This window comes from Corylus avellana, chromosome ca5 (assembly GCF_901000735.1).
Source record: "Corylus avellana chromosome ca5, CavTom2PMs-1.0".
In the NCBI taxonomy this organism is placed as follows: domain Eukaryota; kingdom Viridiplantae; phylum Streptophyta; class Magnoliopsida; order Fagales; family Betulaceae; genus Corylus; species Corylus avellana.
The window spans coordinates 29,790,169-29,807,360 of record NC_081545.1 but is presented as its reverse complement, the minus strand read 5'-3'; the positions used below and the strand labels follow the sequence as shown (position 1 = coordinate 29,807,360).

Sequence of the window (17,192 nt, the reverse complement as noted above, 5' to 3'; positions counted from 1 at the left end):
TCTCTCTCTCTCTCCCTCAGAATGTGCGCGCGTTACTCTTCACAGTTCTAACAAAAAACTCGAAGATTCAAATCGAAGCCGAATCTGTTGAATTTGCAGGCATGGATCCCGACGCAGCTTTAGGGCTCGTAAAGCATGGCGCTACACTTCTCCTCCTCGATGTTCCTCAGTACAACGTCTTGGGCCTCGATACTCAGGTCAAGTCAAGTTCTCTGCTTGGTTCCTGAGAAAGTGTAAAGAAAGAAAAAAACGAAGTTAAAAACCTGAAGTTTGAATACTGCATTTACTCTTTGTTTTTTTAATCGTATTGATCATCTACTTGAGAAATGAAACGAGACTAGCGTTTAAGAGCAAACGGAGGGTATAGTTTTTTAAATTGGTTTGTTTGGTTGCTGAGAAAGTGTAGGTAAAAAGAGAGAAACATTGTTGTTGTTAAATGAAGAATAATTTAAATTACGCTTGTAAAGTTTTACATTTTTTATTTTTTTTTATCCAAGTTGGATTGTGTGAAGCTGTTTATGCTTTGTCATATATGTGTAATCTCGTAAAAGGCCTATAATTTCATCACTACAATTTTTTTTTTTTTTTTTTTTTCTTGCACTAACATTTTGATTATATCTTGCAGATGCTTTCTGCTGGGCCTAATTTTAAGGGTATTAAGATGATTCCTCCAGGTCCTCATTTTGTGTATTATAGTTCATCGAGCAGGTTACTTTATTTTGTTTTCTCTTTTTATCATCCTCCTTTTGAACATAAAGAGTTTTTTTAAAACAAAAAAAAAAAAAAAATTATTTATCAAAGAACAGTGTTCAGCTTAGCAACATATGACCTATTAGTTTGTTAGTGATCAAATTTTGCTTCCTTCAGCATGCGTGCTTGAGTTGGCTATTTAATGTTCTTGCTTTGGAATGTTTTACATTAACTGTTCTGCTCTAATTAGAATGTCACTAAAATCATTCTTTCATAGTCTTCTAACAATATTCAACAGTCAGGGACCTACCTAAAGATATGTATTTATTTTTTTGATAGGTAGGTTCCATGAGCATGAGGTGGGTCTTGAACCCAAAACTTCACCGTCCATCCTCTTCTTAAACTATATTTACAGATATTGAGTTGATCGTCAAGTATTAACTGAGGCTTTAGCATATCTCATCCTTTTGTCTTCCATTGCGGTTGTCATCTTACATGTCATTATATTGCAGTAAAATGAGACTCTGAGTCCCTTCTGCCTGTCAGCATTCACTATGTTAATCAGGTGTTATTCATCTGTTATGTTTTTCTTGGATGAGATACATATGAACTTAAACTTCCCCTAAATGGCTAAATAAATTCATACAAAATTAGAGTAGGTGGAGGGCCTTGTTGTACTTCTATGAGGCCGTTAATATACTCGGCCGAATTCAAATTACAAAAAATCTGACAGGAGAGTGAATGCTAGTGCAGACACCTGGCATATTCCAAAAGTAAAAAAGAAGATTGTGCACACGCTGTGGGGTTGGTGAAAGTGTTATAAAATTTGAGTTGTTTTCAACTTGAATATTTAGTGGTAGTAATGTTTTTCTTTTTCATGGTAATAGTGCTTACTCAGGTCTAAGAGCTTTGATTTTAGTGTATGATGCATAATGTGATGATTGAATACTGAGCATAATTAACCACTGTTTATGAATTGTTGAATTATAAATGTTCCTATTATCAAAACCCTTATGTTTCATTGTATTTGATTATCACATTTTTATGCCATTTTTATCTGTAAATCTATCTCATAATATTTGTTACATGTAGAGATGGCAAGGAGTTCTCGCCAATTATTGGCTTCTTTATTGACGCTAGCCCCTCTGAGGTTTGGAACACATATGTTTCCTTCCCTTTTTGATAAGTTATATTCCTTCACTTAGCTTCATGTGGAATCTTCCAAATGTTGATTTGTTCCTTGCACCAGTTTGTTAAACAGTATAGAATTTATCACAGTGTTGTATACTGCTGCTCAATTTTCATTGCTTGTTTTCCAACCTACCAAAAAAAATAAAAAATAAAAAAATAAAGATAGAAGAAAAGGAATTTTGATTCATCTACCATGGAAAGCTCTACTGGTCTTGTGATGTTAATGCATGACACAGTGAATTGATGGGACATGCTCCATTGAAATTGGTAGAGGGTGTAAAACTTTTCCAATTTCATTAATGTATGTATCAATGTAAACATTTCACTATCATTTGAAGCCAATATGCCTACTAGTGTCCTGCCAATTGCCATTGCATAAGGTCACAATCATTTTGCTGTTGCTTTATCTTAACTATGAAAAGATTAGATAAAGGAATGTGTATCCAAAATTAATAGCAAGTTGTTTTCAAAAGATCTTAAAGCGTGGGTGATGGAATGACCTGCAACAGGTAATTGTTCGGAGGTGGGATCAAAAGGAGGAACGATTAGTCAAAATATCGGAAGAAGAGGTATGCAATCATTTTAGTCATGCATTTTATTTGTTTATTTATTTTGTTTTTTTTTTTGTTTGTGATGCATATGATAGGATGGCAGCAAGACTCTACAAAGTTTCTAAAATATAAAAGAAGAAAGCTAGTTTTTATTTGGGATGAAACAGAACTGACATGTGAGCTTGAATAGGTAGAATGAAATTGACTAAGCTTAGAGGCCTTATGTTATTTTGTTGAATCTAGGCTATCTAGCCATACAACATGGATATGGAAAGCTTGTAGTACAGTCAGAATCCCGATTGACTTCATCTTTTCGCATGCTTATTGCTGACAAGTAACAACACATATTAAGTGATGTAGGGGGACGCAAAAGTACAGCTAAAGGGGGGCAGGCCTCCTTCACATGGTTAAGTTTACCACTTAAGAGTTCCAATTTGTTCAAATTATTGAGCAATAGGACATTCAGCGCTAAGATTTTATTTTGATAGGTGAAGATGTATATGATTTATAGCTATTGTGCCATTCAGTTTCATCAGTACTAAATCCAAGCTATCTGATTTGAAACTTGAAATATTGTCTGAGGCTTTGAATATAAATCCTATAGATCTGAATTTGTATTAGATATTATTTTATTTTCTTTTTATATCTTATTGATCTGAACGTGTTTATATATATTTTTTTATAAGTATCTGAATGCATTAGATACTAATTTTTTTTTTTGTTTATCTTCTCTCTCTCTCTCTCTCTCTCTCTCTCTCTCTCTCATTTTCACCCATTAAGGAAGAGAGATATTGTCAAGCAGTTAAAAGTTTGGAGTTTGACAGACAATTGGGTCCTTACAATCTAAGCCAGTATGGAGATTGGAAACACTTATCAAATTTCATTACTAAGAGCGTTATTGAACGAATTGGTATTCTCTATCTAACTACCTCTAGGGCTCTTCACACCACAGTTTGGTACATTCCATTAGGAATTTCTTTAATATTGTTGCTTGTGTTTGGAGGCTTGGCATTCTTTATTTTTAAACTGCATTCATCATTGCTTTTGCAATCAATTTTATGTTGTTTTTCTTTTGAAATTACTTGGTGTGTTGGATGCTTCATGGGTACTGGTTGTTGGAAACTTCGTGAAAATGAAAAGCTTCAACAAGTCAAATTAGTGTCTTGCTGCTTGGTGTATCTTTATTCTTCTATAGTCGTATCCAATGCAGCTCATCAATTATATATTGTATGGGGAAATGGAACTGTAAGAAGAGATAATCTTCCACTTATGAGCAGGAGTTCTATTTTCCAATAGAATGTTTATTGAAGATGTCCAAAGAGTGAGATATTGAAAGGAATTTACATCCCTGGCTCAAAAAAATTTTGATTTTATATGTATACAAGGCATGTAAATACATGCATAGTTGCGCACACAAAGACGTGCACATGCTCACAAAAAGAGAGGCAAAATCACTGTACGCAAAAAGTATACAAGAGACGTAATCCAACCAATCTGATGTACCACATAGGGCCTACTTTGCTTATCATTCATTTTTCTTATACAGGAATCTTCTGCATTTTGTATAGGTTCCAAACATTCTCTACCATGGGAGCCCAACAAGGGATTAGAATATTGCCATATGTCACCACCAAGAGTCTCTCTTAGTCATCACACACCAAAGAAAGAGGCAAAATCGTTGTAGACGAAAAGTATACAAGAGACTTAATCCAACCAATCTGATGTACCAAATAGGACCTACTTTGCTTATCATTCATTTTTCTTATACATGAATCTTCTGCATTTTGTATTGGTTCAAAACATTCTCTACCATGGGAGCCCAGCAAGGGATTAGAATATTGTCATATGTCACCATTAAGAGTCTCTCTTAGTCATCACACCCTACCATGGGAATGAAGCCAGCACAACCATGTCTACCACTTGCCTCTTCGAATCGTTGACTCTCATACCACCTTTTATGAATTAAACGTCTTAGGGAGTCTTCATGTGAGCGCTTGATGTATGTTTGTAGCATGTACTTTCATGAACTTGGATTATGCCCCCTTTAGGCATTCTTTGTGGTAAAATTTCAGTACTTATAAAAACAGAATTGTTCCCCTTAGTTTGTTAAATCTATGTTTAGCACTGACCAGATTTGTGGTGATTATTCTGCAACGGTTTTAAAATTCTAAACATGAGTTTGTGCCATTAACAAACTTCATTGAACCCAATGGATGCCTGAAATATGGTTGCCAAATTTTCTCTATTATTATTATTATTATTTTTTATATAAAAATTTTCTTCAATGATTTTGATTTCTTGTTGACTTTAAAACTGGGGTATGCCTCTTATGATGGTCAATTCTTAGTTTACCTTCTTATTTTCAATGATACATTTCGTGCACAGAACCCATTGGAGGAGAAATTACTGTTGCATGTGAACCTGGGATGGTTAAAAACACTCCAAAAACAGCGATGGAGAAAGCACTAGTTGAGCAGTTGAAGACTAGTAAGTTCTCAACATCTGTTGACGAGTCTCAGAGCAGAAGATGTTACTATACATCAATTCCACGAGTTATAAAACAAAAAGGAATTTGTGGCCAAGAACTTACTTCCTTGAATCTTGACAAGGTAACTCATCCACATCTTTTGAAGAACAATAGAACTCAACAGATTATTCCGCGGTTTAGCATTAGCTGATTTGGGTTTTGAACTCCACTGATCTGTTCAGACACAACTATTAGAAAGTTTACTGATAAAAGATTATGGAAGTTCTGAAGACATACTTCTTGGGGAGCTGCAATTTGCATTTATTGCATTTTTGGTATGTGCAGATCTATATTACACAATTTCATGTTGATATTGTTGTCAAATTTTGATGAAATCTGATAATTATGCAGATGGGACAATCACTTGAAGCGTTTCTGCAGTGGAAATCTTTGGTTAGCCTTTTATTTGGATGTACTGAAGCTGTAAGTATGATTTGAGTCCTAAGTTTCCCATCATTAATTTTTTTTTTATAAGTAAATGAAATATCATTAAAAGTGCAAAATTAAGATTTAAAGCAATTGTCTAGTGGCAAAGAGTTTTGAAAAAGAAAGACTTATGTTCCGCCACTGTCCTCTCACGGTCTTTAAAAAAAAAAACTTCTATAATTTCTTTCCCTCCAAAGACATCACAAAAGTCAGGATAGAACCATCTTCCACGTTGCTATGCTTTGAGGACTGTCTCCCACCCCTCTTTAATAAGCAAAATGGTCTACTACTCAATTAGGCATGACCCAATCTAACCCAACATGGCTGAAATAGAAATCCACAAGGCACTGACGATCTCACAATGGAGGAGAAGATGATCCACGGACTCTTTACTCCTCATACACATACAACACTATTCAACCACAATAACATGTTTCTTTAGGTTATCCACGATGAGGATCTTCTCTCGGTGGATATCCAAGCGAAAAACACAATTCTCAAGGGGGTCTTATGCTGCCAAATACTCTTTCAAGGGAAGAGGGTGTTATCATGAGGTATAAGGATGTTATAGAAAGATCTAATGTGAAGCATCCCTCTCTTGGAGGGTTCCCAACGAGCTTGTCTTCACCTCCCTGCCTCAGCCTAAGTTAAAAAATGAAGCAAAGACATCCATCTTCCATTCGTGAGCATCTCTGATAAAGCTTACATTCCATTGATGGGAAATAATTGGATGACTCCAAGTAATATGCCAAGGAAGCCTCCTTTATGCAAGCAATACTATGCATATCCGGAAAAATATCCTTAAGGACCTGATTCCTTGTGGGGTTCCTTGTCACAAAAAGAAGAAGAAGAAGGGAAATAATCTTTGTTGGGGGTGATCTGATTCTGGTGACTCTCTTTGACAAATTTGTTGTTCCTCTATTATTGTAAAACTAGCTTTTACTTCTTTTATAGGATAATTTATTAGTGATATTATGGCTTAATGTGAATGACCGTACTTGGAGTTGTATTGTATTTACATTCATAACTGCCTTTCTCACTGGTTAAGGTTTTTTTTTTTTTTTTTTTCTTATGTCTGAAAGTTTACATTTTTTACAGCCTTTTCATACAAGGACTCAGCTATTCACACAGGTAATGGTCAAAATTTGAGTTTTTTTTTTTTTTTTTTTGAAATATTTCTTGCTATCTTATTGGGTATGTACGATTATTGTAGTTTGGGATGTAATTATTAAATTATATCTAATCAGGAAGTAAACTGAACATAGCAAGGCCTTTACCAACTTCTTGATTTAGATATGTGATTTGCTCTATACGAGGCCATTTTGCCTGTTAGATTGTAGCCTTATATGTGTTTAATCATTGATATACCAAATGCAGAAGGATGACTGTTTTAACAGCCTGGCCTAGTTGATATAGGAAAATGTAATTAATTGGCCTTTTGATGCATCTGTTCTCTTATGTAAAGTATTTATTTTAGTTATTGGCTGAAGTCCTCTACTCTCAAAGTGCTTTAACAATTATCTAGTCCTTTATAGACTTGATTCTTAATTATTGCATGCAATAAGGCTTGAAATGAGATTGGCTGGTTTATCACTAAATTTGACATGTGTGTTGTCAACTTGCTCAAAATCTCTGTTGTCTGGCTCACCAAATTTAGGTCTCATTTCTTCTTTCATTTAATTATAGTACAATGCTCATGCTGTTCTTTTTGTGATGAACTCTGACATCTGATAGAATTCTCACAGTTCATTAAGGTTGTCTACTATCAACTGAAATATGGGCTTCAAAAAGATTGCGCAGATACCAGTGGTGCAGTGGGACAGGCATCAACACTGCTGGATGATTCATGGTTTTCTGCCGATAGCTTTTTGCATCATCTTTGCAAGGTAGGTCTCTGACGTTATGAAGTCATTCTTTAAATGCATGATTGTGCTGCCATGCTGAATGGGCATTTTTGAAAATTGTAATGCCTCTCGTGTATTAAATCATGTTTATTGCCAGTGAAATTTCTAATTTCATGTTTCCATTGATCTACTGAATTTTTCTGAAACACCAACTTTTTATTGTTCCTTTTATTTACTCCTTTTGTTAAAGGAATATTGCCAACAGAAACTAATGACATTGATTGTATCTTGTTTCGAGTACAAATTCCTTACTCAAAAAAAAAAAAAAAAAAAAGGTTAGCTCATGTTAATTTATTTTCTAATTAGTGAGATGTATTGCAGGACTTCTTTTCATTGATGCAAGATGCCTCACCTGTTGACGGACATCTTCTATCATGGGTATGAGTACTAACCCTGCCTTTTCATGTTAAATCTCTTATCTGTTTGGGGGTTGGGAGAACTTGCCAGACTTTCATTTTCTCCCCATATACTTTCCTCGATTCTTACTTTTGTTCTGCAAAAGATCATGAGGTTTTCGTACTGCAAAATCAGTTTTATGTCTATTTGTTACTTTAATTGATTCCATATGGATATATGTTTCCTGTATAACTCTATATAACATATATAAATCCGAGGAAACAAAAATATATGTCAAGGTCATTTGCTTTATTTATAAACCAGGCAGCATCGCTGGCGATAAGGCCAGTGCATCTATTCATTATTTGAAATTTTTTATATTTTGCAGGAAGTAGGTTACAATTAGTCATAAGGATCTGAACTAGATTATTATGGCTTAAGGCGCTCTTTTGTTATGTTAGGTTTGGAACAAGATTTGTCCTGAAAGAGTAGGCTTACAACTGTCAGCCACATTTTACATGAACAATAGATTTGCTTTGTGGCATTTCATGAACTATACTGAACACATCCATATAGTCCCTGCAAAAAAAAAAAAAAAGGAAAGAAAAAAATCACAATTGTACTTTGGGCAATCTGCTATTAGGGTTTCTTCTGGTTGATATCAGAAGGTTCTTAAAACAGACAGTATATCATGATGTCAAAGAGTGTTGTCATGTTAGCATCTTAATTTTTTGAGGCAGTTTTGATAGGATCTCGGTGGGTTGGTATTTGAAAATTTATAGGCTCTACTTGAGCGAAGTCATTTATTTGCTATGACCCTGACTCTTGTTCCAACATAGCTCACGTATTTATGTTGGTGGTTTTGAACTTTTGGATTTTGGTCTCTTTTTAGTTGGTAGCTCATTTTCCTCATTTAATTCATTTCCATACAGACGGCTATATCTTCATACGATTTTGGAATTATGAAAACCAAAGTAGGTGCTAGTTATATGCAAAAATGATTGCTATATTTTTGCTGGTATCAAGTATATAGTGGAACTTAGTGGAGGTTGGAAATCTAACATGCTACTTTTTCTCTTTTTGATGTGAGAGTTCTTAGGTTCTTGTGTTCTACAGCTTGAAAATGAAAATAAGTAGCCATTCTCTGATTTCGAAATAAGGGCGTTGTCTAGATTTCTTTTTTGATAGGTAAGTAGAATTCATGTACCCACATAGGATTAAATCTGTGATTTCACCCTACATCCTGTAGGAGAAGCCATTAGGTTCAAATACCGTTGGTATGGATGTGGTCAAGTTTTCAGTTGCATGTGTGTGTGTGTTTTGTTTTGATAATTTAATGTATGAAGTCTGTCTGTTTTGAATTCCATGTAGTTGCTTTATGCTGATTACTCATTCCGAGGAAAATCCTGAAGTTTTCAAAGTTTAATCTAATATTTCTACCCTTACAGACGAGGAAACTTAGGGAGCTGCTTGAGAACAGTCTAGGGTGGGATTTCCAGCTGACCAGTGCAGTTGATGGAATGCACTTCGAAGAAAATGATGAGGCCAGTGCATCTATTCATTGTTCATTTTCTCATTCCTGTTCATTTTCTCATCTCTCATTCTTGTTTATTGTTCAACTTCTGCAGTTTGCTCCTGTTGTTGAGATGTTGGATGACCCTAGTTTTAGCTAGATCTCAGGCAACTTTAAAACATGCGGATCATTTCATATCTTTTCACTTGCCAATTCGAAGACAAATGTATTTTACTTTGTACAGAACTGTTTGTAAATTAACAAAATAAGATTGATAGATTGTTCAAGCCTTTTCCGGTGATTTTGTATCGTTAATATTTTGCTACAAATTTTGGGATTTCTTTTGACTTGGTAGTAAAATCTGAGAATCAATTAGCAACTCAAGACGTTATAACAGTTTGTTTTTAGCAAAGGGCTGTCTAGTCATTTGGAACCTCTGATTTAATAACTCATATATTCACGCTCTAAATGCGCTCTAAGTTATTTGTTTTTGGCAATACACATCTATTGCTCCAAGTTTTTCTTTTTTGGTTGGGAAATTACGCTAAATCGGCTTTTGGAGGATGGAAAGGGAATAATGGGGTAGACTATAAAATGACTCTTTGTTTCCCTCGTTTTCTGTATAAATACCAATGCGTAAATACTGAAATTCATCGCTAAATACAATATCTTCTGTACTTTGCCTTCTTCCATAATTTTCTTTGAGTCAAAATTGTGATAATTTTTTTTTTTTTTTTTTTTGAAGTTTTTTATAATGATTTTCAATACGAGTTTGGGTTCAATCAGAAGATATTAAAGAGTATTCCCAGACATAAAAAAAAAAAAACCTTTTACTTTAGAACAAACGGAACTTAAAATATATAATTTGTAAACTTTATGGTAAAGTTCACTTAACCCCATCAAATTACCATCTCAATGACAATCTACCTCTCAAACTATCAATTGCGATAATTTACTTATCAAACTATTAAAACAATGACAATGTACCCCCCAATGCTAGTAAAGTGACGAAATTACTCCTATATAATTTTTAATAAGACAAAAATACTCTAAATTTTGAAAAAAAATAAATAAATTTTAGTATTTTTGTTTTTATTTTAGTAAAGGTAATTTTATCATTTTATTAAAAATAAAAGTACATTGTCATTGTTTTGTTAGTTTGGAGGGTAAATTGTCGTAATTGATAGATTGATAGTAAATTATCATTAGGGTGATAGTTTGAGGAGGTTAAATAGACTTTACCAAAACTTTTATTTATTCATTTTATTGTAGAGGCCAGAGGAGAACTCTACTAAATAGTTCCATTCAAATTTTCAGTATCTTTTAATGAACATACAAAAACACAATGACTTGGAGTTTTATTATCCAACTTACCGTACAATTTCCCACACAATTGACGTTCAAATTTTTCGGTGGAAGCTCCAGATTTTGGTAGTGATACAGTATTATACTTTTCTGGGTCGGCGTCGAATCTTCAATAAGTTGGCAGCTTCTCTTTCCAGTTCTGTATATTGAAAAGGTCCGTTTTTAATAGTCTTTATGATCGAACAATTTTAGAAGCTTATGTTCTGCAAGGGTGATGGCTCGCAGACTCTGTTCCCGCCTTTCCCTCCTCCCATCTCTTTGCAAAGTTCCAAAACCCCATTTTCAACCTTCACTTTCTCCAAGGTCAGATTCCTCTTCTCTTCCATCCCCTATACTTAAGTATGTATGCTAAAAGATATTTTATTTCTCTCTCTTTTAGTTTCATTGTAATTTCTGGTTGTAATGTTTGTTAGCATGGTTTCTTGACGAAATCTGAGAAACCCCATTTCGCTGTGTCTTCCAGAATAGAGACCCCTTCTGATTCAGCTGGAAGTGGTTCAAGACATCACATTAATTTTGGGTTTCACCCAAATTTTCAAGGTTTGCTTCTGCTTTCAAAAGTTTTGGATTTTATGGCTTCTGCCTTCGCTATTCTCATTGTTTTTGGATGAGTTTCGCAATTTTCTGTGTATGTGGAAGACCCGTCATGAGTTTGTGGTGGTTGGTGAACCCATTGTTCAAAGCTAGTGGTGTTATGCCATGCAGTCTATGTACTTGTACAAGGTCCTTGTAGAAGAAAATTAGATTGGTTATTTGAAAGTAACCTATTTCGACACTTCTATATGTGGTTCTGTGTTAGGTGCTCAAACTCTCAAGCGCGTAATGGGAAAGTTTAGTGTAGGTTGAAGAAACCTGGACTTCCTTCAAACGTACGTTTGGGGAATAATACTCTTGATAATTTTATTCATAGGATCAATTGTCTTTAAATAAAACTAGCATTACAAAACAACTCCAACTCATCTTCCTAACAAGTTGATGAGTGATAAGTGCTAAAGATAATAACTGAAGATAAGATAAATGCTAAAGATAAACTAAAGATAAGATCTGATACTAAAAAGATGAACTTCTGTGAAAAGCTTTTATTCTTGGACTGCATAGAAATGAGTATATATTAAAGGAAATACTAAGGTTTTGCGGAAAAACCATAAATTTTATGGCTGATTAAATTGTGTAGTCGGTCTTGAAATAAATATACATCATGGAGTAATTGGGTTTGAGTGGCTTTGACAAAGGGGGCTCTCCAGTTTTGGCTTTTGGTCCTCTTGACTTCCAAGCATATTAATAGAGCCTAATAGTTAGCTTTTTTAAGTGCCAGTAGATAAGATATACTTTTAAAAGGTAATGCACTATAAAATTATGAGGGCTTAAGAATAGTGGAACTTAATTATTATCGTCGTACTGGTTGGGGCTTTAGGTTGCTATCATCAACAACTAGACCATCCTTATAATTCTTATTTGGTAAATAGATGCATGAAGTCGGGCGGAACTAGAGATTTGTGTTTGGGAGGGTAAAATTCTAAAAAAAATAATTTGGGGGGTCAAAAATTAAATTTTATAGGAATTTTATAATTTTTATAATTTTTTTTTTTTTTTTGGGACCACCAAAGCCTCCAGGGTCCCCCAAGACCAACGTGGTTCCGCCGCTGCATGAAGTATATATGATAATACAGATACAATATAATTTTTTGGGCTACAAATTATTTGAAGCGATTTCTGTCATTCTCCTTAATTGTAATTCACAGTTACAACAAGGGTTAGTTTAGCATTGTCTACTGTTGTTCTTCATCACAGTTGCAACAATGATTTGTGAATGTTTTGCAGCATCACGATCATATGCTCGTGGTAGGCGCAAACATTATGATCTTTTTGGCACTGTGAAACCAGGTGATGAGGAATTCAGAAAAACATGGAAGAAGGAGATGGATGAAGATACTAGTCTATGGACAGGAAGTGAAGATGAAAGCGATGATAAAAAAGATCCAAAAAGTCATCTTGAAGAAGAAATCCGGAGAGTGAGACAGCAGGCAAAGGAGCACTCTGACCTAATTGATGCTGATGACAGTGATGAGTTAAGAAGTGTGTGGTCCGGGAGTGATGAGGAGAAGACGCTTTGGACGGGTAGTGAGGGTGATGATGATGACGATATTCCTACAGAAGCCTACCCAAATGAAAGTAGTGATAAGCATATCGATAAATTGTTTGAGTTTGAGGAAATGCCTAAATATCGAACACTCTCCGAATTATTGAAAGCTGAAGATGAACCAGAAGAGTTGTCCCCAGGAAAGCAAGCTAGGAAAATTGCAGTTGAGAATGCTTTGAAAAAATTGAAGAAAGGCCCAGATGGGCGTTACACTAATGTGTGGGAGGTCATGAGTGATTTAGACATCCTAATTGGAGCATTTGAAAATATTGTTTCAGGACCAGAGTATACCGAGCTTAGACAGGGAGGGCCTAAGAAATTGAATATTCAGTTCTTCAAGGATATACAAGCGCGTATGAGAGATCCAAATTATAAGTTCTCACCTGAGTTAAAGTTGAAGCCAAAGAGCAAAGTTGTATCTAGAAAGAAGTGGCAAAAGGCACAATCTAGACGGAGGAAAGCACAAAAGCGTTAAGTTGTAACAAGTTAGGTATGTATATTGTTTGTCCCTTGAAATTTTGCCATTTCATGTTTAATCTATTATCATTGATTTTTCTGAGCTCAAAGATTAGCCTCCACTGTTATATGATCATTCAGTCCATGCACCTGAGGAAGATTTCTTGATTTCTTCAACGCCTCAATAACCTTGGTCATTGTTTTGTTTTATTTTTGGTATCTGCTTTTTAATGGTTGCAACTTGCATCATGGGAGACCTTTGACAAATTTCCTTCTTAGTTGAGCATTTAAAGGCAGAGTGTCAAAAGAATTTGAGTTAAAGCATGTGCTCTGTTTTGTGTGCAAACAAGTTTATGATTTTGAATTTTGGCCACATATAGGCTCATGATAGTGTTATAAATTAACCTTTCCAAAATAACAAACCATCATGGCTCTGTTTGTTAATGCATGTCAGGGGATGCTTTTTGTATTTGGTTTGAAAGTGTTCTAATATGATGAAAATTGTTTTTGTGTTTTGAAGAGTGTTTTGTGTTTGAGTTGTTTTTTAATGTTTTTTTAAAAGAAAAAACAAAACACAGAATGCAGAAAACAAAAGTTTTTACAAATGAAGCTTAATCGTAACAATATCATCAACTAGGAAATCATTCTCATTAATATAGAGCTTATAAAGTACTCACTCACAAAGTCAAGCCACTTCTAATTACTACTGGGAAGTCTTAATAGAAGTTGCCACTCATGGAGAGAAGCGAAGATGTAGGGTTTATCATCTGGGGTTGATGCATGTGAACACTGTCATTCATCACCATATTGTTGATCGTGTTTCTGTCATGCATGTAAGTGTTCATCATCTCAGTTGATGGATAGTTGTAGTGGCACACTTGCCTGTTGGCCATCATCATCGATGATGGATGATCGTACTCGTGAATTGGTAAAGCCCTAGGAATGTCTTGATACCCACCAAATTCGTGGCCTCCTAAGCCAACAAAGCCTGCAGAGCCATTGCCATGAAAACCTGCATGGCCGCTCAATGGTATGATGTTGTTTTCCAATTTGTCATGACCGCCAATTGGGAGTACTCCATCCCCACCCAGGTTTGCATTTTGCATGGCTGCTATCAAATTTTGATTGAATTCACCTGTCTCGGCCTCGGTCCCCCTACTCTGATCAAAATACCTTTCAGATCCCCACCCATCATCTTCTCTGCCAAAGGTGGGGAACATGTTCTGATTTTTGGAGGCATTGAGGCCATTCATTAGATATTGGGTTTGGTTCTGGTTGTTGCCATCGTTGACCAATTTGGCTTGTTTCTTGTTAGAAATTGGAGACCAAAGCTCGGCATGTTTACCAGATCGGACCAGCTTATTGATCAAAGTAGAAGAATCCACACTACCTGTGACAGTGACCTTCTGCTCATCTGCGTCTATGCTTACTTGATAAACACCTGTTTCCAGTACCCAAAGTAAATAAACAAACAAATAAATATATAATTAAAAAAATGATAGAGATAAACAATAGAAGGATGAGGGATTGAGGTCACTGTATTACCTTTTTTTGTGGGCTATTTATTTTAAATAAACACTCAGATTGTGGCAACAAAGCCAACAAAAAATAAAAAGTCGGTTGTTGGGGTATTTTTTGAGTAGATGTTTGGTGGCCAAATCACCACTTAGATGGTTTGTTGGCAACTCATGATGAGTGAGGTTAAAAGTAATTACACAAAGAAATTTTTGGAAAAAAGAGTCCTAGGGAATAAGGACTGAACATCCGAGTAAAGGCACCACTGCTCACTTGGACATATGACTAGAATCCAACATCCAGGGAGAGATTCTTGACGCTCCAAAGGACCAAAAAGCCCAAAATAGAATATCAGCATCATTATCACCAAACCTTGGTAGTATCAACAGTAGTCATTGATGTGCCATTGAAGGCCTCTTACTCACTAGATGTGAAGATTTATTGAACATTCTATAGGATTTATATATATATATATATATATATATATATATATATATATATAGACTCTGCATGTATGCTCGATCACAAAAAAAAGCCTGTATGCTTACTCACTAATGTATAATGATTGTTCAATTAGTTAAAAACAAAAATTATATGATGGATAAAAATGATACTGTTAAATTTTTTTAAAAGAAATTTGGGTGTATTCAATTTAGTACCTCCAATTTTTCGGAGGAGTTTCTTCACTCTCTGCATGCACCCTTGACAGTTGATGTGCACTTTGAGAACGCATGTCTGAAAGAAAAGAATTAATCAAACTCGACGCAAAAAGGAAGCAAAAGTTAATAAGAATTGAGAACAAGTCAAGACAAAAAAGAATAATAATAGCAAAAAACAAAGAAAAGAGGACCTCAATCTTTAAGAACTCGAACTCATTTGTTGACATTTTCAACAGTGCTGTGCTGGTTACTTAAAAATGAAGGTGGTGTTTGGAACTCTGGCTTTCGCTTTTTCCTATTTTCTGCATTTCTCTACAGTGATTTCTTTCCTATTTATAGAACCCAGTTGAGCAGGTAAATCAAATTGGTTGGAAGCCCAACACTGCAGAGCAGAGGGAAAATCACGGATATATGCAGAGAGAGAGAGAGAGAGAGAGAGAGAGAGAGAGGTAAGATGATTTGACAAGGCTGAGAGACTTGACACATTTTGACAGGCATAGTCCATGTGCCTTTTCTATCTATTTTTAGTCATGCACTCTACATTTTCCTGCCAACCATTTTCTCGTGATGGTTGCATGGTTTAGACAAAGTCCAGTTCGGTTGCTTCCTTGGTCCCAACTCAAATATTCCTTGATTTGATTTGCTAGTTTGACCAATGTACTCTTTTTTGGGGGGGGGGAGGGGGTGTGGTCCTTGAAGGCTTGAACGAAGCAACTGAAATAGTTTTCAGTCTTGAGGATGCTGCTTCCCTTGAACTAGCTAGTGCAAAATTGACTGAAATTTCTTTGGATTTGGCCAAGGTTCAGCCCTAACTTAGACGTGATATGAATTATGCACCTTAAGAAACAGACACGAAAATAATCAAATGGCATTTGTAGGGACAGGATGGCGTTTTGGATTTAATTTGTACTATGTTAACACAAATTTTTTTTACATGTTCTGAAAAGTTCAAAAACATGTTTGTAACAGTTTTCACATGTCTGTTACGTGCATCTGTATATCCAGGGTTGGGCGTCGCCAAAATATCGGTAAAGTTGAAAATTTTACTGACTTATTCTGCCAAATTTTTGTCCCGACACCGATAGGCAGTCGGTAAAGTCGGTATGTGAAAAAATTGAAAATTATCGGCGAAGTCGGTTGGTAAAGTCTGTTCAGTTAACAAATTTTATTTCGCCAACCGAATTTGTCGAAAAAAAAAAAAAAAATTGCCTACCACCCATTGGTTAATCTTTGTCGATAGAAATCGATCGGCTATCAGTCGGTAGGTATTTGAAAGTCGGTAGGCGGTGAGTTTGCCCCGGCCTATGTATATCCATCTTGAGGGATATTAAACTTTGGGGGTGAATATCAAAGAAGGGTGTCCTAACAGTTTGTTAGTTACCGTAGGAGACCATAATGTAAAGTTTTGAGAAGCGTTTAAAATTTTATATTTTGAAAAGGGCAAAAATTAAGAATTAATTTGATGGGGTCACATTTGGAGAAAAAAAAAAAGTGACGTCCAAGAAAGAAAATACGTTTAATAAATTTTGAGTAGTGTTTCTTAAAAACAAAAAAAAAAAACAAAAACAAAAACAAAAACAAAAAACCAAAATAAAGAGTATTTTCCAAAATAATTTTTTTAGAGTTTACATTATGTAGTGGTGGCTACCTGGCAGTAGCCACTAAAGTGACCGCGCCAGATAATTCTAACAGTCATTGTGATGTAGCTAATGCGGAACCCACACGTGGGTTTTGCAACTAATGTGGGGCCACTAGATAGATCTAGTGGCCAACACAGAGGATTTGAAGGGGAGAGGGTGCTAGACGAATCTATAGGTGACTGTAGGGTGGTTAGACGACCCTAGCAACCAACACGGAGCCGCAAATGGTCCTTACAACCACCGTGGGGTTGCTCGACAGATTAGCAATCACCAGGGGGA

General features: G+C 35.4%; 3 protein-coding genes across 6 annotated transcripts; 2 read left to right on the top strand and 1 right to left on the bottom strand.

Annotated features, from left to right (window-relative positions):
- Positions 1–31: 31 nt before the first annotated feature.
- LOC132180879 (uncharacterized) lies at positions 32–9,482 on the top strand. Of its 2 annotated transcripts, XM_059593863.1 has the most exons (13): positions 32–197; positions 626–708; positions 1,783–1,840; positions 2,391–2,450; positions 3,213–3,342; positions 4,818–5,041; positions 5,142–5,234; positions 5,311–5,382; positions 6,484–6,516; positions 7,131–7,271; positions 7,611–7,667; positions 9,074–9,169; positions 9,254–9,482. In XM_059593863.1, the coding sequence occupies exons 1-13, from the start codon at positions 102–104 to the stop codon at positions 9,296–9,298; spliced, it is 1,188 nt and encodes a 395-aa protein (XP_059449846.1). In that variant the 5' UTR covers positions 32–101; the 3' UTR covers positions 9,299–9,482. The 2 variants fall into 2 exon arrangements, with proteins under 2 accessions (XP_059449846.1, XP_059449847.1); XM_059593864.1 differs by lacking the exon at positions 9,254–9,482 and having other exon boundaries at positions 7,177–7,271; positions 9,074–9,163.
- Positions 9,483–10,489: 1,007 nt separating this feature from the next.
- LOC132182646 (uncharacterized) lies at positions 10,490–15,768 on the top strand. 3 transcript variants are annotated; one of them, XM_059595950.1, is made up of 4 exons: positions 10,490–10,806; positions 10,967–11,043; positions 12,325–13,133; positions 15,613–15,768. In XM_059595950.1, the coding sequence occupies exons 1-3, from the start codon at positions 10,718–10,720 to the stop codon at positions 13,116–13,118; spliced, it is 960 nt and encodes a 319-aa protein (XP_059451933.1). In that variant the 5' UTR covers positions 10,490–10,717; the 3' UTR covers positions 13,119–13,133; positions 15,613–15,768. The 3 variants fall into 3 exon arrangements, with proteins under 3 accessions (XP_059451933.1, XP_059451932.1, XP_059451931.1); XM_059595949.1 differs by having other exon boundaries at positions 15,628–15,763; XM_059595948.1 differs by lacking the exon at positions 15,613–15,768 and having other exon boundaries at positions 12,325–13,234.
- Positions 13,815–15,603, bottom strand: LOC132182647 (heavy metal-associated isoprenylated plant protein 37-like). The gene is made up of 3 exons (XM_059595951.1): positions 15,465–15,603; positions 15,274–15,349; positions 13,815–14,540 (listed from the first exon to the last, which is right to left on the bottom strand). The coding sequence occupies exons 1-3, from the start codon at positions 15,498–15,500 to the stop codon at positions 13,816–13,818; spliced, it is 837 nt and encodes a 278-aa protein (XP_059451934.1). The 5' UTR covers positions 15,501–15,603; the 3' UTR covers position 13,815.
- Positions 15,769–17,192: the final 1,424 nt, after the last annotated feature.